This window comes from Eptatretus burgeri, chromosome 8 (genome assembly GCF_056783735.1).
Source record: "Eptatretus burgeri isolate ZD-2024b chromosome 8, Ebu_testis_v1, whole genome shotgun sequence".
NCBI classification, from domain to species: domain Eukaryota; kingdom Metazoa; phylum Chordata; class Myxini; order Myxiniformes; family Myxinidae; genus Eptatretus; species Eptatretus burgeri.
Genome location: NC_140968.1, coordinates 43457283 through 43479437, shown reverse-complemented (window position 1 = coordinate 43479437; position 22155 = coordinate 43457283). Strand labels below are relative to the sequence as shown.

The following is a 22155-nucleotide window of genomic DNA, read 5'->3' as shown; positions in this document are numbered from 1 at the left end:
TGCATGGAGCCCCAGACCGAGGGAGATTGACTTATCTTGAACTTCTTCCATTTTCTCATAATTGCGCCAACAGTTGTTGCCTTCTCACCAAGCTGCTTGCCTATTGTCCTGTAGCCCATCCCAGCCTTGTGCAAGTCTACAATTTTGTCCCTGATGTCCTAAGACAGCTCTCTGGTCTTGCTCATTGTGGAGAGGTTGGAGTCTGATTGATTGAGTGTGGACAGCTGTCTTTATGCAGATAACGAGTTCAAACAGCTGCAGTTAATACAGGTTATGAGTGGAGAATGGAAGGGCTTCTTAAAGACAAAACTAACAGGTCTGTGAGAGCCGGAATTCTTACTGGTTGGTTGGTGATCAAATACTTATTTCATGCAATAAAATGCAAATTAATTATTTTAAAATCATACAATGTGATTTTCAGGATTTTTGTTTTAGATTCCGTCTTTCACAGTTGAAGTGTACCTGTGATAAAAAATTACAGACCTCTACGTGCTTTGTAAGTGGGAAAACCTGCAAAATCGGCAGTGTATCAAATACTTGTTCTCCCCACTGTGTGTGTGTGTATATATATATATATATATATATATATATATATATATATATATATATATATATATATATATATATATATATATATATATATATATATTGTTGCGGTTGTGGAAATTCAGAGAAAATCATTCAGGTTCCCCGAAGATCAGTTATTTTGATAAGTACGTGTTTCAGGTTAGAATCCCCACCGGTTTGTAAAGGGATTTGTTCGTGTGGCGGGTTGCGAATCTTTGAGGTTGCCGTTATTCTTTCTCTGTCTTTAATTTCGAAACATCTGCAAGAACGCCATCATCTCCAACAAACATCGCAACACCATCATCTCCTAGAAACATCGCAACAGCATCTCCTACAAAAACGCCATCATCTCCAACAAACATCGCAACGCCATCATCTCCAACAAAAACGCCATCATCATCGACAAACAATGCTCCCTCCGCACAAACCGCCATTCTCCGCAGCGCGAGCCGATTTACATAATCAGATCAAAACGAGGGTTTCCCCGACACCACGTGGTGACCCCACACATGTATATATATATATATATATATATATATATATATATATATATATATATATATATATATATATACATACATATCTTCTTCTTCTTCTTTCGGCTGCTCCCGTTAGGGGTCGCCACAGCGGATCATCTGTATGATCCGCATAGAGATTTGGCACACGTTTTACGCCGGATGCCCTTCCTGACGCAACCCTGGTCGCCTCTTACGACACAGGGATATGGTACACCTATTTTAACCGGGGTATACACCGGCCCAGTATACTGGTACTCATTTCGCCGACCTCGGAAGGATGACAGGCTGAGTCAACCCCCTGGTGTATTAATTCAGTGGCCCAACAGGGCTTGAACTCAGGACCTTTTGGATCCCAAGCCGCTGCCCTAACCACTGCGCCAACACCAGGATATATATATATATATATATATATATATATATATATATATATATATATATATATATATATATATATATATATATATATATATATATATATATTGTTGCGGAAATGGCCCTTAGTGTGTTATTAAATATAGGATTAGCCCAGATCCCCGATTAAAGGCATGTTTAGCCAGGTTGTTCGGTAAACGGACGCTACATGTGTGTCGGAAGGTGTAAGAGGCTGTTTATTGTTCGTACAGTGGTGGTGGACCGAGAGGTTCTTCTTCTTTCTTCCTCTCTCCGGATAATAGTCCTCGCCCAGCGCTCTGAGGGGGAGTGGCCTCGAGAAGGTAGTGAAACTGAAGAGAGGAGCCAGTCGGCTTTGAGGCCAGCAGGGCCGGAAAGGAGAAGAAAAACTGAAGGGAAAAACGGCAGTCAGCCGAGAGGCAAGGGTGAACCTGAGCGCGCCGAGTCTGCCATCTGCCGAGGGAGTAACTGAGTGTCAAGTGAGGATTCGGCTGGATGAGAAACGATGAGTGGGAGTCGGCGATCGACTCTTATGAGGAGGTCCTCGACACGTTTGTCGATCCGCCTGCGGAGCCCAACACCTCAATTTGGCCTTGGCTGGTGAACAGGACAGGCCTGGACTTGTATGCTGGACCTTGTGAAAAGCCAGCTGGAGCATACCACCGTGGATCTTTCGCTCTGGTGCAGCCGACCTCGTGGGGTCTGAACGCGCCGAGGCTGCGTGCGTGAGGGCCGCGACACATGGACGAGCGTCATTTTGCCACGCAGCGTGTTTGAGCTTGGGTGCTCGAATCGGTGGACATCGGCTTGTCACGAGCCACATTCGTGCCTTTGACACTTTTCCTCTCGTCCATGAAGCATCACCAAGTACTCTGTGTTTTGGCTGCATGCTGTCCATGTCTTTTCTGCATGTTGTTTAAGGTTTATCTCGTTAGAGTTCCCTTCGAAACCCGTAATCCGTAGCTCACTCGTTAAGAATGGGTAATAGATTAATTATAACATTGTCGTAAATCCTTTGCTTGTGTTGTTTCCCCGATGTGTCCCCAATAAATCTGGCTGATTCGTATGAAGTTGCCACTTTGAATTAATTTGTGGCACGCGGAGGAACGATCCGCTCGATTTGGATATAAAAACTGAAAATGGTTACAGACTGGCATCGCTCGGTATCTGACAAAACCAGTCTGTAACCGGGGTCTATTCCCCCAGCTGGCAAGGTACAGGTGTATTTTGGTATCGTGGTTCGAGACGCGTAACCCGAGAATTGTGCCTAACCAGCCGGTGTTATAACCCCGGAGACGGCGGTGGTTGAGTGACGCCGAATATGTAACATTTGGCTGTCGAGAGTAGGGTGCGAAAACCCAAACTGGTTACAGACAGTGAGTGACGCACTCGTCCGAAGCACCCCCTGACCCCCGAACCTTAACAATTGGTAGTCAGAATTGGGGGGGATGAGAATCCCTCCACCTCAATAGATTTGCAGGACACCGATTCAACAATATCTGGTGTCGTTCGCACCTCGAGCATTGGTTACGAGAAGCGAGGAAAAAAAAAACCGTCGTTCGAAAATTCAAAATTTTCTTTGATTTTACTTTGAGCGGACCGGGTGTGAAACTTCGAAATTATAAAGAAAAATGGAGTCGCAAAATGGCGGCGCGGCTCCACCTCGGCGTGACACGAAGCGGGAGTGGGCTAATAATAGCGCAACGAGCTGCACGGCACGAAGAAAACGCTCCCGCCCACCGGTTCAAACCACGTGGTCATGGCAAGCGAAGCAGGATGACGACGCGTACATTGATGAGCTTCATGCACGATTGGAGGATACCCTGGAGCAGAGGAGGGGTGATGGAAATTATATAGAGGAATTACAAATTAAATTTGACGAGGCACTACGGCAGGCAGACGAGGGTCAGGAAAATTATGTGCACGGGGAGTCACAACAATTGGCCGATGCACAGGAAAGAATTTGGGGGCTGGAGGAGAACTAAGCCAACACAGGCGTGGAACTACGTGGAAAATGGATTAAAGGAGAGTACTTTACCCATGAAGTGTTGGAAAAGTCAAGACAGTTCAACGAACTACAGGGAGAAATGAGGAAAGTAGAGTGGAGTACCCATAAGTTGGAACAAGAGAAGAGGGAACTGAACAAAAGAATAGAGAAAGAGCAAATTAGTAACTCCCGGGATAGGAAGAGCTTGGAGGAAGAATGGAAAATAAATCTGGAAAAGGAAAAATGTGTACACGATTTGGAATTGAAACATCTGAAGGAAGAGGTAAGATCAGGCAATCAGATAAGAGAAAGCCTGGAACAAAAGATAAAAAGAGGAGAGAAATATCTGGAGCAAAGGAAGGAAGAATTGTTGGAAAAGTCAAGAGAGTTCGAGGAACTACAGGGAGAAATGAGGAAAGTAGAGTGGAGTACCCATAAGTTGGAACAGGAGAAGAGCGAACTGAACGAAAGAATAGAGGAAGAGCAAATTAGTAACTCCCGGGATAGGGAGAACTTGGAAGAAGAATGGAAAGCAAAGCTGGAAGAGGAAAAACGGGAACACGATTTGAAAATGAAACAACTGAAGGAAGAGGTAAGAACAGGCAATCAGAGAAGAGAAAGCATAGAACAGAAGATAAAAATAGGAGAGAAATATCAGAAACAACTAGAGGAATACGGTAAGAGAATGGACGACATGAGGAAGGAAGCATGCGAAAGAGGTGTGGAGATGAGAAAAGAATTACAAAAAAAAGCTTCTGAGTTACAGAAACACCAAAACAGAGAGAGGGAATTACAAAACGAGCTGAGGATGTTAAGATTAAAGAATAAGATTTATTTTTTATTTTATTTTTTGCACGTACGGGCACACGAGAGCAAAGGAACGGACTGTGTGTTTTTGTTTCTGGCACGCGGTTTGAAAGTTTTTTTTTTTGCACGTACGGACACGCACGTACGGGCAGTGTGGTTGTTGTTTCTGGCACGCGGTTTGAAAGTTTTTTTATTATTTTTTTCCACGTACGGCCACGCACGTACGGGCCTACACTAGTATCTATAATTCCAGCAATCTCTGTGTGTCTGTCTGTCGGTCTGTGACCACTGTTTCTCGACAACCACTGGTCCGATCTAATTGAAACTTGCCAGGTATATTGCTGGGGCCCCGTGGATGTGCCTTTTTAAGGTTTTATATTAATCGGACAAGTGGTTTCCAAGTTACGGCCATTTATTTACCAAACCAATGACAGGACACGGTGCTATGACATCACAATTCTTCTTCTTCTTTTTTATGGTCACGCACGTACGCGCCCGCACTAGTATATAATTGTACATGTATATATACACACACATATATATGTATATATATGCATATATATATATGTATATATATGCATATACATACATATATATATATGTATATATATGCATATACATACATATTTATATATATATATATGTATATATATGCATATACATACATATATATATATATATATATATATGTATATATATGCATATACATACATATATATATATATATGTATATATATGCATATACATACATATATATATATATATGCATATACATACATATATATATATATATATATATATATATATATATATATATATATGCATATACATACATATATATATATATATATGCATATACATACATATATATATATATATATATATGCATATACATACATATATATATATATATATATATATATATATATATATATATATATATATATATATATATATATATACACACATATACATCGAGTATATATGCACATATATATATATATATATATATATATATATATATATATATATATATATATATATATATACACATACAGTATATGTACATGCATTCATATATATATATATATATATATATATATATATATATATATATATATATATATATATATATATATATATATATGCAGTGTCTATCCTGTGTTGTCACTGAACTGCTCCCTCAAACTTTTGTGAAATTGTACCAAACTTCTGGGATGGAGCTATACCTCCCTTGTGTACATCCTAACGATTTTTTTTCAAAAAAATATTGTATATTTTTCCTTTTGTTTGAACTTACATCCTCAACTTAAATCGCTTATAAAAACGTAATATCACGAATATTTCAAATAAATTTGCAAAATAAATGTTTGAATTCTTATTGGTTTAAATCAAGCCAACACGGCAACTCACATACTTATTGTGTCGTTAAAACAAGCCTGTCTCCATTGAAACGTATGGTGAGGTGTTTTGAATTGCACAGCAGGAGTTGTTGTTAATTACGTGGAGGTGAGGTGTTTTTAATAACATGGTGGTTACGTGGTGGTGAGGTTTTAATGATGTGGTGGTGAGGCCTTTTGAATTATGTGGGAGTGTTTGTCACACTGTAGCGACGTGTAGTGAGGCAAGCCTCGCGAGCCAATCCATGCTTGTACATATATTTATATGATTCAAAGTTGGGATGCAAGCAGTATGAGCTCAGATGAAAATGCCTAGCAAGTCAACCCATTAAAAAAATGGATGCCCATGATATGTTGACATCCAATATAAGGGTTAGATTTATCTCTACTTACCTTGGAACTTACTACATGTATATATACTCTTGTGTCAGAAACTGATGAAATAGACGTAATATTAATCCATAGTGCCACTTTGACAATATGAACTGACCGGTGAAGGACACGTTGAGCTCGTTTTTTGGTCCCAGAACAGGGTAGTCCACATGGTAACAGTTGGACTTAAGCCCAGTGATGTGGCTTTTCAAGGTTCTTATCTGGTGGTTCCACTCTTGCTGCAGGGTTTTCAGCATTTGATTGTTCCGAGACAATCTGCAATTGTTGGTGAGGTAATGTACCTGCATCGTATACATGACATCTGGATCCCGAAACACTGCACAAAAGACAAGCACACGCACAGATCTCATGTACATCACAACAAACATGAAATATGTGGTAATGCAAAAGCTTATTGCTGACATTGGCAAATGTGTTCGTTTGTTGTGCACAGCAATTTTGCATTACTTGAAACCTTTCAGTAAACAATCACTTCGATTTAATATTTTTTAACTTCTACATTGAGCTCGGGACCTATGTGGGGCGTTCAAAGAGTCCTCTGAATGATTTACAATCGTTCAAGGCACACAAAAATAAGTGTATTGAGGTGTAGATGTAAATAAATATACATTTACAGGCTTTCTTCAGCTTGGCAGGATAGTCTGGACTTCAGACCTTGAGGGATTCACACTCATCTCTAAGTTGCCTAGCCTGGGGTTGGCATCTTGACCCAGCCATTACCTGTCACCCTGGTGTTTCACAGGCAGATTCATCAAAATGTGTGTCGATCCTTGAATGGACGTTGAAATGGACATCCATCTGCCAGCATTAGTTGGTAGACGTTAGAGATCCCCATCGTGTCTTTCGCGAAGAGTAGGTGAGCTATCTCCAACACCATCGCCAAATTCCAAATTCTTCCCCTAATTACTGCTGAGAAGGCAATGGCAAACCACCCAGTGTAATCCCCACCAATAAACTTCATCGCCAGCACCGATGCTCCATGAGAATCAGAATATGTTTCATTGCAAATTATAGATACGATTGCATTGAAAACTGATAAAACATTGAGGTGTGTTCGACTATTGTGATTACCATGTTCATAGAACCTTTTGAAATACCTGGTACTGACTGTTGTAGTAGATAAGTTCGACTCAGCGGCATAATGGTTCGAGCAGTGTTTCTCAAGGTGGGGTGTGGCAATATTTTGGTGGGGCATGAGGATTCAGAATTAATGAATCAACACGGGATCGCTTTCATAGCTTTGCACTTTCAAAAGTTTGAAGCTGTGACTGATGCCTCATAGCGTCATAACTATTGAAGTGAGTAGTAATTGAATAACATTTGCAATAAAGTTTTAATAAAGCCTTTTGAATACATATGTCGTATATACTGTAGTCTCCAATCATGGTGGGCGTATGATTTTTTTGAAAATCAAAGTGGGGCGTGGGACAGGAAAGATTGAGAAACACTGGGTTAGAGCATCTGCTCAGTACCTGGGAGGTCGGTACTTCAAACCCTGGTCGAGTCCTACCAAAGACTTCATGGCGCAAGCTATGATGGGCTTAATGGCATGCTCCTAAATTGAAGTTACTTGTCAGGAAAGATATATTATTTAAAAGTCACTATCCCAGTTGTGACAAAGAAGTTGCAAAGTAGTGGATTCATTAAATCACTGTCTTTACTAAATTTCGGAAGCTGTCATGGGAAAGTACATCTGATCTCAGACGTTATCACTTTCATATTATACATCAAGTCCTTGTCTTAATTTTTTTTTTTACTGAGCTATGATGGACACTAAATCTAAGCTTCTGGAATAGCAAAATATTTGAAGATAGAAGGGTAACATAATGACAATTGGGAGTCAAGGAAACAATGACATTTTTTTTTGAAAAGCCTCTGAGAAAACAAACCATTTGCAGTGAATGCTGGCTTACAGCCATGAACCCTTCATGTCTGCATTCCCTCCAGCTTCTTTCCACTGTCCACATCTGACCGCTCCCACCCCATCTCTCACATTCCCCACAGGGATATCTCACCCTGCCCCCACCACATGTCCTCCTGACCTCACCCAGTGCCCCACTGTCTACACCCCAATTTCTCTGGTGTCCATGAATCCCTCGTGTCCACCCGCCCCACCTCCATAATCACACCTTTCACCCCACCCCCACCCTTTCTCCTCTAATTGTCACACACACACACACACACACACACACACACACACACACACACACACACACACACACACACACACACACACACACACACACACACACACACACACACACACACACACCTGAAACTCACCCACGTGTGAAGATAGCAGCCAAAAACAGCAACACATGTGGATACTTTGAGATCTGGGAGGGCTACGTTCCACCTTCTGATGCCCACATATGGAGATAACAACCAACAACACATTTAACAGCATAATCCACAAATATTCAACATCTCTGTTATAATGTCACTGAATTCTCCATTCAAATTACTGCTGCAGCTGCTGAGAGTGGATGCTTAACAGAAATGTTTCTCTCACAGGATTTCTCCAATTTCTCTGTTTCTCTTTATCATTTTCCAAGTTTAACCATTTAGTGGTCACTGGAAGAATGCGTGCATCCTGGAGAATAATGCGTGCATCCTGGAGAAGACATGCTTCGGTATAGAGAGCAGGAGGAGCAATATTGTAGACGAGGTGGTTAAAAAAAATTACCCCCGTTGGGGGTGACGGTCATCTCTGAAGCTCTGTAGATGTGGATCTGTGATCGGCTTAGAATGGCTTCGATGTCGTCTTGTGTTTTGGTTCAAACGTACAGACGAAAGCCCGGGAGTAAAAAGGATAGAAAACCTCAGAAATCAAATTACAAATTCGAAAAATACGACCCGACCAGATTCAGATATTGTACCCTACTATCATAATCAATTGGAAATTCCGCCGAGATCGTATAATAAATGGCAGAGATAATGTTGAAATTAGCTGATTTTTCAACTTTGGAGTGACCTTGACCTTGATATTGACGTCTAATCGTGTCTAAAGTCATACCGTCGTGTATCACTCATCGACCCCTACCTACATACCAAGTTTTATCAAGATCGGGCGAATTTTTTTTTGACCATATCACGTCGACGATTTTTCCAACTTTGAAGACACGTGACTCGATAACCAGGACGACTTTCAAAAAACCGGCCTGACGAAATTTAGATATTGTTCCATATTATCTGAATCCGAAGGAATTTCGAAGATCGGATCATAAACAGCGGAGGAGATAGATTTTAAAAATGGACGATTTCACAACTTTGGAGTGATCTTGACGTTGACCTTGACCTTCAATCGGGTCAAAGGTCATACCGTCGTGCATCCCTCATCGACATCTACCAACATACCAAATATCAAGAGAATCAGAAGAAGAAAAAAATGGGGATGTACGTACGGACATCGAGACTGGCTTTATTAGGTCATCTCGTAAGAGATGACCAAAAAAAGTGAGATCACCGACCTGTGACGTGAAAGCAGCAGATCTTGTGTGTTTCAGCCTCATCACGTGAGAGTCAAATAATATTGAAAACTTAAGAGTCCACAGAATGCAGGAGAGATAAATGTGATGCTGGGGTGACAGTCCAGACTGGAAAGCAGTCCATAGCTCCATCAAGGAGTTTTCCATCACATCAACTACTCACAGCTGGCAAGGCCTTTGTCGATAGGGGAGAGCATTACTCCATTTGGCTATGGGCTGGCACCCTCAATTCCTCTCTGTCTCGCCTGGATTCTGTAGAATCTAAAGCTCTCAACATTATTGACATCTTCCACAATGAGACCAAAGCCTAAAAATTGTTGCTGTCATCGCAGACAGGTCAGTGGCCTTGCTGTTCTTTCACTGCCTCACCTCCAATCTTGCTACCTCTGCTCTCTCAGCCCTCTAACTTTCCCCAACTCCTCCAGGAAGCATTGGCTAAACATTGCTAAACAGGAAGCATTGGCTAAACATTGCTAAACAGGAAGCATTGGCTAAACCTCCAAAATAGATACCAAATGCCCATCTCTACCATTTTGTAACACATTTCTCCCATTTGCAGAACTGCCTTCCAGAGGGTGTTCATTCCTGTGCTTCCCTCTATATCTTAAGGGTTCCTTCTACACCAGTTTCATATCACCCAACCATTTTATTGGCAGGTTCATGAGTGGTTTGTGCATGAGGCTGGTTTTTTTTTATTCTTCTCTTTCTCCCTCCCTCCCCTTCCCTCCCGCTCCCTCACCTTCCCCTTCCTCCCTCCTCCTACCCGTCCTCCCCCCCCCCTTCATTCCATTCTCTCTCTCTCTCTCTCTCTCTCTCTCTCTCTCTCTCTCTCTCTCTCTCTCTCTCTCTCTCTCTCTCTCTGCCTTCCCTCTCCCTCGCCTTCCCTCCTTTAGTGTCCATCTGTTGCCCAAGTTCCCCACTGTCAAAGTGTTGCTTTTTTGTCTCTGTAGTCTTCCATGAATTTAGATTTTGTATCCAACTAAATAAAAACAAGAAGGTGTATTCATGAAAGGTCAATAGTAATATACAGGAGAGAGGGGTAAGGGTGGAGAAGATTAGCAGGAGTAGAAACTATCATGGGTTGGAATATAATATGAAATGAGATGGCACTCCACTGCCATCTTGAAGCACAAGACGGAAGAGTGGGATCCAGTGACTGAGAGATGCTTTTCACAGGTACGAAAAAAAAAAAGGAACAAACAAGAAGGGCACTCGGTAGAGCACATACCTCTGCTATGCAATGCCTGATCCACGAGTACATGTCGGGCCAATACATTTTTGAGATATTGTGCTATGTATCGTTTTTATCCCGACAACTCAATGGTGAAGAATCACTTTAAAAATTCTAGTAGTCGGATCCGGATCCGGATCTTCACCAAAATCGAACCTGTTAGTCCACATCACACACCCAACCTGCCCATCAAATTTCATCCGAATCCATCCACAACTTTTTGAGATATCCTGCACACAAACAGACAGACAGACAGTGGAGAAAACATAACCTCCTTTCACCTTCAGTGGCAGAGGTAACGAGTGGAGGTGAGGAATAGATCCGGATTTGGAAGGTTAACAAGGAGAGGGTTAACTTGGAGAGGGGCGGGGGGCTGAAAGAAAAGGGGAACAAGATCAGAAGAGATGAGGTTGAAAGCTGAGAGACAACAAACCTTTCTGTGATGAGAGAGCAACAGGCCTTGTGCCTCGGGTTATTTGTGGGAAATGCCAGTGATTTTGAGAACTTTGGATTCCACATAATCCAGGATGAGAAGTGCACGAAGAAGGGGCACCAATCCATCGGTTCTAAATGGAATATCTATGACTGAGTACCAAGAGCAATGAGCTTCAGACAAAGGCCATGTAGGCTATTAGGAGTTCAGGTCAATTACAAAGGAAGGACTTGGAGAAATAAAGAATAATTGTTCTGTGGCTGCCATTGGCATTCAACTTTGCCATTTAGTCTACCAAGGAGAGGAGAAGGAGAGGTCATAACTTGTAGTGAGGTCTGAAAGTTCTTGGGACTGAACTTTTTTCAGTGGCTGATCAAGGAAGCAGATAGTTGGGTTCACTAGACAATCATTTCAGAGAGACAAGGTGAAAATGTTAGACTTGCCTTGGAAGAATAACATGTTCCTCATATCAGCACAGAATCTGATCCTTTCACGATCTGCTGAGAGAGACTTACAATAGTTGCCGGTTTGTTTTTGCAATGGGATATTGTACGGAATAATGTAAAATCGTTTGCAAAGTGGAAAAGATGGTTTTCCAGGAGAGTGGTTCCCAACCTAGAGTTTGCTGACCCCTATGGATCTTGCAAGACCAACGGCAGGGGCCTGTGGTGGAACAAAGTAATATTCGCCTCCCTGCACTGCCAAATTACGCCACGTGTTCACTCACCAATCGGAATGAACCACTAGTTGAAGGCCGTGGTTCGTCCCGCATCTGTCAAGATTTTGACACTACAATAGCCGCACGTCACCACGATATCATGTCACTATGGCAGTTGTACACGGTGGACGAAAAATGTTTGGAGGTTCAAATGGGAGTACACACAACAAAAGCGTTTGGGAACCTTTGACTTGGACGTATCTGCTGGGATTAAACATACATTCAGAGAAGTATATTATTTCCAATTTGGTGAGCTGATTGCATCATTGCTTGGGAACAGTTACACTGCAGATGCATCCCCACCTCAAAACATTATTTTTTTGTACACATAGTCACAGCTGGTGGAAGAACTAGGATGGGAGGAATTTAGAATTTAGCAAAAATGTTGGCACATGATGTCCTTTTTTCATTATAGAGGATGTATTGCTGGGTTAGATGAATAGGATAGCTCATATTCTGGGCAATTCAGTTTAGAACACAGGACAAATACTGATCTACTTGGCTGACAAAGCTACAGAAATTCAAGTTCATAAGCAATATATTGTGCTCTTGCTTCAGCCCCTGGATAATTCTTAACACATTCTGCACAACCTGTCTCCCCATCCCCTCGGTACCAAAACGCATAAATTAAACTGCTGCAGCTCACCAAAATGCAATACTGTCAAAAGTAGGAAGAATAGGCTAATTTTGAAAACCTTTGAAGCAGACACCATTGTCAGAGGGAGGTTAGACGGATGTAAAAGTTTAACAGCAATGTTAAATGAGTGGTGCACAAAGAGCACCGTGGGGATTGGGACGTAGCCAGGCAAAATTCTGTCACAAATTGGCATTCCACAGAGGAATTACATTGCATTTGAGGTTGTCGTGGGTTTTTCTTAAGCATGAAGTGAGCAGAAGAGGTTGGTTTATTTTTTTTTTATTTTTGACATATGTCATCTCAAGACCTGCTGCACGAGCAAAGGAGCTGCATATTTCCTCTTACAGTCCCTTTCAGTTTCCACTTTGTGTAAATCCCACTGTACCTTTCAGACTTTTTATCAACGTGCACTGTCAATTCAAGAAACGTCATTCTAGTCGTGGAGCTGCTCCTACGGGGCTCATTATTTACAGCACCTGGCTGCTGGTTTGCATCATTTCTGGGGGTGGCATAGCTTTGCCACTTATGCAGTGCTCCCCACTGACAGCCCCCATTACCAACATTCAAAATTATGGTGGTGTCTTCAACCTCCACCAGCTATCAGTTGGGACAGCTGGCATATAAATTACCCTCCAAATGATGATGTAATCATTCACCAAGTGGTTTTTGATGTTTTTTAAAATTTTCTTGCCATCTCCCCAGCTCCAGGACGATTTCAGTCATTCACTCGCCAATCCATTAAACCCTCCTAAGTGCAAGCTATCCTGCATTCCTTTTTCCACCTTTCCTCGATCTGCAGTAATCCCGCTCAACTTCCCAGCCATTCAAAATGGTAAGATCTCTTCTTTGCCACTGTCCTGTGCATTAATCCCTTTTGATTTCTCTATTCTCAAAAAAATAATAAAAATAAACCAATGTCACCCGCAGGGTGACCCGTATCTTGCCAAAAGGTGACCACGTGTGACTTATTTAAGGTCACACTGAGGTGAACAGAGCTGCTATCCACCAGGAGCGACTCCTTGAGGAATATCTGCCTACGAGAGATTCCGATGAGAATCGTTCTACAGAGTAACCATGAAAAATATGCTTTTGCCTCATAACGTCACCAAATGACGTCATAATGTCTCAAGCTTGACATATCTAGAAAGCACTCATCGAGGTGTTCAATTTGAGGTACTACACGATATGGTTCCTAAAACTTGAAAATTTGACCCTGGGGTCAAATATGTTTGACCTTAGGCACTAACCATGAAGGTCAAGGCCAATCGCCACCAAAAATTAATCAGCTGAGCACCAGATCATGAACTATATTCTCATGAAGTTTGAAGACGATCCGATCAAATTTACTCAAAAAATAAGGGTTTCATCGACTCCCCTGATTTGCGCCAAAGTGACCTTGACCTTTGACCTTGACCTTCAAAATTTTGTGCACTGAAAGGGACCTCTATAGGCCTCTGATATGCGAAGTTACAAAAATTTCCGATGATAACTGTGCTCTGCAGAATTTTTTATACGTGATTACAGACAAAAAAAAACAAAAAAACATACAAGCTGAATTACATATCTTGCAAAACTTCGTTTTGGCAAGATAATAATAATCTGTGAATCACATGGCTGCATGTCCTATCTGCTCACCAAAATGCAATGAGTCAAGGAATTGTTGAGGTTGAATTATTGTTTTAACTTGTGGTTACCTATCCCCAGGTTGTCTGCCTTAAACGCTGTTGTTGAGATGTTGCACGAGCCTCTACATCTGACGCCTATCTGCGAGTCTCGTACAAGCCTCAAGGTATCAATGAGAACTCTTCCTCTCTTTTTTTGAGACCACCATTGTTTTTCATTTAATGCAATTTTCGTACAAACATATTTTCATGCTGCAACTATCTTGCATGGTGTGCACGGTAACTCATTTTAGTAATAAAGGGCTCAACAAATCATTCTGCAATTGAGAAGATAATTCATGAGTAATCTGTTGGTTGCACTTGCGTTGCTCTCATCAAAGATGTCACTTGCATCTTTTCACCAAACCGTGCCACCCTGCATTTACAAAAACGTTCCTTTCATGTTGGTGATGAAGCATCAATTGGGTAAAGCACCAGACCTTCTTACCGAATACAATGAACCCAAAGTGCAGTTGGTGCGATTTTTTCCCCGACAACGTGTTGTACGTAATCATGCAGCTATATTCTCCAGACATCCACGCCTGGGCGTTCTTCAACACGACACCTTTATCTTGGGTGATGTTGGTATGACGACCTGGAACACAACCGAGGAAAAGTATTCTTGGTTATAATTTCAAACTTTTCACCTCGCAACAAAATGAGGCTGCTTCAATGTTTTTTTTTTTTGACTTTCATAGTTTTGATTCTATTTTTTTTTGGCTATGATAATGGGAGGGCTAGAAAGCAGCTCTTCTTGTGCTGCATCTCACAATCACCATCTTGATATATGAAAATGATTTCACCCTGATCATTTAGAAGGCCATGAATTCCAGCATTTTCCCAATTTTCTTTTCATAAACCTGCAATTCGGCTGATGCCCGAGTGTGCTTTGTGTAATAAAATATATGACATTTCTCTACACTGATTGCAGAGAAGTCCATTTTCTTGTCAACCAGAACCAAAGAGGACATCATTAAAATTCAAAAGAGAGTCGTGTACCATTCAGCAGCATACGTTTTCCCAGTGAAAGCAGCAGTGCAGAGAGCATACATAATATCAGCGGCTAATTAGACATGGTAAGCTTCGATGCAGAATTTATATTTGCATGCTAGAAAGTGACTCCCTGGTGCTGTGCCAGACCCATTCGTCTGTGTCAGTGGAGCTTCGAAGGGTGATTTTATTACTTGGGTGCATTGTATATGTGTGGCATCCCTTGGCATCAAAATGCAACTTTAACCTTCCAAGTACTACAACACCTTATCGCTTGCCATACATCACCGTATCAGAGGTTGGGGGGGATTGGGGGGGGGGATATGGAGCGCTTGTGTACCATTATGCAGAACCCCTGCTGGGCCAATCCATATCACTGTAGACTTGAGCAGATCACGGTGTCTCATGTGCCAGGATAGGCAGTACAATGTAGGACTGGTCCGGTGCATCGGCACGTATACATGCACTGCAAGAAATGAGGAGTCCGAATATAAATTTATCCAAGGTATAGGGTTATACACTTTGATGATAAATGCCGCTGAACTAAAGACCTTCAAGTAATCCACTGACTTAAACATCAACCGAAGACCCATGGCAGTGACTTGATGAGGGCCCATGATTACCTCCACCACCGAAGGTGAATGAAGGTTATGTTTTCACCTCTGTCTGTCTGTCTGTCTGTGAACAGGATATCTCACAAAGTTGTGGAAGGATTCAGAGGAAATTTGGTGGAGAGGTTGGGTGTGTGATGAAAACTACATTATTAGAATTTGGTGAAGATCCAGATACTAGAACTTTTTAATTAATTCTTCACCATTGAGAAATACAAGGCCAAAAACTATATCTAGCCTGATATCTCTAAAAGTTATGGACCGATGTGGACAAAACCTGGTGAACAGGTTGGGTATGTAACAAGGACGAATCATTTCGATTTTGGTGAAGATCCGAATCCGGACATGATAATTTTTTTATTTTCTAAGTGATTCTTCACCATTGAGAGATGGGGTCAGAAACGATATATGGCGTGATATTTCAAAAGGTTGTGCATGAGTGATGACAAAACTAGGTGGATGAGTTAGGTGACAATAACAAGCAGATTCTATTTTGCTTCAGGTCGGAATCCAGATCCGGCCTATCAGTGGGATACAAAATGTAAACAGTTCAGCCTGGAGGAGGTATGCGTTTTACCGAGTGCCGTTATAGTTCCAAGAGCATTAGGTAGGTCATGAAGATTGTTGTTTACAGCTGCAGCAAAAAGTAACTTGGCATGCATCATGACAGTGATGGGTCAAATGGCTTCATTTCCTTGTTTAAAGGGGAACCAAAATGCAAAAAACAAATTTCTGCAGACCATTAAAAATCATTAATCATGGTTTAATTTGAAGGGGGGGGGGGAATAACGATTTTTTTGGAGGAAATCACAAAGTGTCAAAAAAAACAAACAAACTCAAGAGTGTCGATTTTCGATTTTGCCAGTGACATCTCACCCTGAAACCATATTGATCTGAATGGCGGCTTACCGAGAGAAACAGTGCACGTCGACCTCGGATTCCGATACTGATTTCACCGTCATTAGCATGAATGAAGGTTCTCAGAATGTTGAAAGTGATCAGTCAGATTTTGAAGAAACTATTGGAGACAAAATTAATGATGGAAATGCTTTCGGGGGAGTTGGCTTAATGGTTAGGGTGGCAGGCTTGAGATCTGAAGGTCCTGAGTTCAAATCTCGCTCTTCCGTTGAACTAATAACAGGTGGGGTTAACTTAGCCGGTCATCCTTCCAAGGTCGGCAAAATGAGTATCAGCTTGCTGAGATAACTGAGCCATTCAAGTATCCTGCATCGGAGTGGCGACTCATCCAGGATTGTGCCCAATAGCCCAGGAGACTGCTTTGGCAGCGCCGACACTGTGTACGGAGTATGGACCCAGTGGATGGATGGATCGTTTTGAGCCTTATGCGAGCAATTCAGACGAAGAAGGTGGAAATGTTCGTGAAGATGAAAACGCTGGTCGTATGTTCACTACAGATTGGTAGGTTTTGTTTTTTCTGTTAAATCGATGGTTGAAAAGGGATTTTGTATGAAATGATAAATCAGTTGCATTACTCGAGAAGAAATAACCGTCATCACCCGAAAGCATGGACAACACCGAATCACACTCAGACACCGTGGACAAAATGGGCGATGAATGTTTTGTCTCACCACCACAGACTGACCTTGATATGTCTTGTACGTTAAGGAATCGTCCCGTTTTAGACTTTCTCGGGATGCCATGTGTGTCTGTGGTGGTGCTGTGTCATGCCGTGCCGATTCATGCTGTGGTGCTGTGTTAGTGTTGTATCGTGCCATGTCGAGGTCCTGCCCCAGTGGAGTGAGAGTGGTACTAGGGGGTAGAGAGGGTGTGGGGTGGTTGTGGATATTGGGGGGTGATGGTTGATGAGGGATTGTGGAGAGGGAGGGGTGTAGGATAGTGGGTATTGTGGGGGTGAGGGTTGATGGGAGATTGTGGGAGGATGGTGGAAGGGGGTGTGAGATGGTGGTGGGTATTGTGAGGGTGATGGTTGATGGGGGGATTATGGAGGGGGGAGTGGTGCTCAGGAGGGGGGTGGGGGGAGGGGGAGGACCATGAAAGTTTTAGCATCCTCGATCAAATCCACTCAGAGGAGTAGATGATAATTACATGCATACATACATACACTCCCGATCAAAAGTTTTAGAACACCCCATTTTTCCAGTTTTTACTGAAATTTAAGCAGTTCAAGTCCAGTGAATAACCTGAAATGGTAAAACGCTAAGCAGTAAACTGCCAGAGGTTAAAAAAAAACTAAGTTTAGGCTACCAAAAACTGAAAAATAATGTAAATTTCAGAGTTGTTAAAAAAGGTCCTTTTGAGAGAACAAGTAATGGATTAGCAACTGCAGCTGTTCTGCAGCAATGGAAGTAAATTAAGCCTTGAAAGTTGATGCAAACAGTTCCTACAGGTGTCCAAACTTTTGTTGATTAGTTACAAACCCTCTGTCTGTATAAAAGCAGTGTTGGAACAGACTGTGTTGCTACACCCTCTGAAGCATTATTTGGACAATATTGCACTGCAGGAAGTAGTGTATTGCTGACATAATGGCAAGAAAAAGACAATTAAAGGAAGACAGACAGACCATTATAACCCTTAAAAGTGTAGGTCTTTGCTTTAGAGAAATTGCAAAGAAGCCAAGGTGTCAGTGAGTACAGTTTCCTACACCATCAAAAGGCACTTTGAAACTGGGGGAAACTCTGACAGGAATAGGTCTGGCAGACCCAAAGCCACAACACAATCAGAAGACAAGTTTCTGAGAGTCAACAGCTTGCGTGATAGGCGGCTCACAGGACAGCAGCAGCAGCAGGTCGAGTGGCAGTAAGAAAGCCATTGCTAAGATGGCAAAATAAGAAAAAGAGGCTTGCCTGGGCCATGAAGCACCGCCAGTGGACTACTAAAAACTGGAGGAAGGTCTTATGGACCAATGAATCAAAATTTGAAATCTTCGGTTCATCACGCAGGGTTTTTGTATGCCGTAGAGTAGGCGAAAGGATGGTTCATCAGTGTGTGACACCAACTGTCAAACATGGGAGGGAGGAAGCGTGATGATCTGGGGCTCTTTTGCTGGATCCAGAGTCAGTGACTTGCACAGAGTGAGTGGCACCCTGAACCAAAAGGGCTACCACAGCATTTTGCAATGACATGCAATACCCTTTGGTCTACGCCTTGTTAGTCAGGGGTTCATTCTACAGCAAGATAACGACCCAAAACATATCTCCAGGCTATGTCAGAACTACCTTCGAAGAAAATAACAAGATGGTATGCTTCAAATCATGGAATGGCCAGCACGGTCTCCAGACTCAAACCCCATCGAGCTGGTTTGGGATGAACTGGACAGAAGGGTGAAAGCCCTATATCTGCAAAAGGTGGATACTTTAATGAGTCAAAAATTTAGATTAAATTTTGTTCAACAAAACGATTCCATTATTTATTTTTTATCTGCAATTGCTTATTTGTTCTATGCTTTAATTTCAGAGCACATTGAAATGTTAAACTGCTTAAATTTCAGTAAAAACTGGAAAAATGGGGGTGTTCTCAAACTTTTGACCGGTAGTGTACTTTCTCTTCACTATAAATGGATGATAGTTCATTTGATTTGCAGAAACTGTCAATAATTGATAATTATTCTCAGGTGCTCTTGTGTTAACTGCTGGGCAATGGCAACAAGTGCTTGATTCACCATTAAAATTGTCCATGTACAAGTGTTGATAACTGGTTAGAGCTGGGGTTACAGTTTTGAGTGACAGATGTTTCTAACGCTTAATCGTGGGTACAGCAACCTCTTTCAATCATGGCAGATAACCACAATAATTTTGACCCAAGCAGGAGCATTTAAAACCCCTGCTATCTACGCTGTAAATTCAAAACTAAACCATCAGTCCTTAACAGTACACTTAACAGGGGGGAGGGGTGGAGGAGCAGGGGGAGAGAGGGAGAGGACTGGAAGAGAGGGAGAGAGAGGGATAGGGGTGGGAGGGAGAGGGATAGGGAGAGGGGGAGAGGGTGGGAAAGAAAGAAGAGTGAGAGGAGGAGAGAGGGGAGAAGGGGGGATTGCGGTCGATGTGGCGTCTAGTTTAACATCCATCTGAGAGACGGCCCACACATTGATGAATCACCCAGCATGTGAAACACCGGAATGACAGTTTATAGCTGGGTCGGGAATCAAAACCAGGCTAGAAAGCTTATGAGAGTTTGAGTGAGCGTGCGTACCTCACGGCTATCCTGCCATGATGCGGCAATTCGTTGCTTTGTTATTGTGACAACTGAAAACGTGTTTTAATCATTGTAATCATCAAATTTATTTTACCTTCTTAACTCTGGAAATGTTTTAAGAACTCCACTCAAGCAAGCACTCCAATAAAATGGTTGAAGAAAGTTTTAAAAACGAAAACGTTTAATTTCTTACACGTGTCCTATGCCAAATTGATGGGTCGGTTGATGAAAGAAGATCGCACAAAAAGGGGAAACGTGGTGTAAAATAAAACTGCACAATTTCAGTGAGCGCACCACCGACCGACTCACCGCATGAGGCACTGCACAGCCAAACGCAGGTGGGTGGGCCCTGAACTTTGTTTAAGTCGATCGATATATTCAGTGATGACTATTTTAGAGCACTCGCCAAGTGGCTTAAGCACCCATGCAAGCACTCCAACAAAACTGTTGATAAGGAATGGCTGGCTTGGCAACCACTCCTTATCAACTAAGGGTGGCTGGATATTGTCAGATCAGGCCAGATTATATCTGTGACTTGCTACAGGTACCATGTAAACCTGTATTAACCAGTTTCATGGTCAGGTTGTCAGTGACGAAACAATCTCCCTCACCAGGTTTCCTGATGAGGAGGGTGTATTATCTGGACATCCAACAGGATTAAAAACAAAACCTGTTAAACAGCAGAGGAGTTCTTTGTGAGCCAACGGCCATCCATACATCTAGTGCCCACTGTGTCTGCGGACATCCTCATGCAGTTCGGTTACTTTTTTCTTTTTAAGGAAGTTAGTGGCAGGATTTGCATACCGGCCACCATAAAACCCTTTACTCTGCAAAACACAAGAAGAATGTAAAGAAAACAGAAAACCCACTCCATGGAAGTACCTCCTGCGCAGCTGCCCTCCGCAGCGCAGCTCACCGGATGACGGGATTGGGGCAAAGCCTTCCGGACCCCCACTCTTTGATAGGAGGAAAACCACAGGGTAACCTTCCTGGGTCAGATTGTGGTAGTGTGTATCAGGATGGTGCTGAGGTGTCGTCCACCAGATGGCGGACTCCTTGGGTTAACCTGAAGCGGTCCCCTTGGGTGGGTGCCTGGAATGTCCTATCCCAAAGAGAGGATGATCACCTGTCTGTTATCATCTGAGCTCAAGTGTTTGAACATCAGTATTGCAGCACTCTCCGAGGTTCAGAGACCGAATAGTGGTGAGGTCATGGCGAGTGGTTACGCCGACTATTGTTCTGGTATCTCTGAGAGTTACCATGCCCAAGGAGTTGCTGTAGTTGTGTCCAATTATAATTGAGGTAACACCTCTCAACGAACATATTATGAGACGATGGATCTGTCACTCCTTGGATGTTGGTTCCCTAGTCTCTGTATATGCTCCGACTGAGGCAAATTATCTCACCGTGTAGAACGCATTCCATGTCATGCTCGAGTCTATGGTTGATCAGTGCCCCAGGCGAGATACTCTTCTTGTCTTGGGGGATTTCAATGCATCGACAGGAACTGATAGGGATAGTTATGAGACATGTGTTGGCCCCCATGGGTCTGGAACTGTGAACCAGAACAGCACTAAGTTTCTTAACTTTGCAAGAAGTCATGGACTGAGGGTGGCTGGTTCATTGGTTTCAGTGCCCACAGGCTCTATCCCGATTGCTGGCCCTCCAATCAACTATGATCCAATTTTGTTTGTGGAAACACAGGCTGCGGTGAACCGGTTGAAATGGGTAAAGCTCCTGGGATCTGTGGCATCCATGCTGAACTTCTCAAGGCTGGGGGAAATGCTGTACCCATGTCATTGCATGTAGTTCTGTGCTCTGCCTGGAACACAGGCATCATCCCAACTGACTGGAAGAGGGGCCTTGTTGTCACCTTGTGGTGATACTATCTCCGACTTATTACCTCCACCTGAAGCGGTCCCCTCGGGTGGGTGCCTGGAATGTCCTATCCCAAAGAGAGGATGATCACCTGTATGAATCCATTTTTCCCCAGGCCCGACCCAGACGTCTGTTGACCTCTGGCTCACAGCCAGCAGAGACATGAATATCACTGCCAATGTAAGTGAATATGTCCATGACCACCAATCTCTACAGGAGAAACTAAGTGGCACTTATTTGTTTTCAGCAATGTTATCTATGATCATAAAAGTA

General features: G+C 42.5%; 1 protein-coding gene across 1 annotated transcript in view; it reads right to left on the bottom strand.

Annotated features, from left to right (window-relative positions):
* The window catches only part of LOC147021620 (zona pellucida-binding protein 2-like), an 83742-nt gene that overhangs the window by 26443 nt on the left and 35144 nt on the right, over nucleotides 1–22155 (bottom strand). Inside the window, exons 3-5 of the mRNA XM_085891789.1 lie at nucleotides 15561–15686; nucleotides 14679–14825; nucleotides 6160–6378 (exon numbers count right to left, since the gene is read on the bottom strand). Of these exons, the coding sequence (XP_085747915.1) occupies nucleotides 6160–6378; nucleotides 14679–14825; nucleotides 15561–15686 (492 nt within the window). The remainder of the gene's footprint in view (nucleotides 1–6159; nucleotides 6379–14678; nucleotides 14826–15560; nucleotides 15687–22155) is intronic.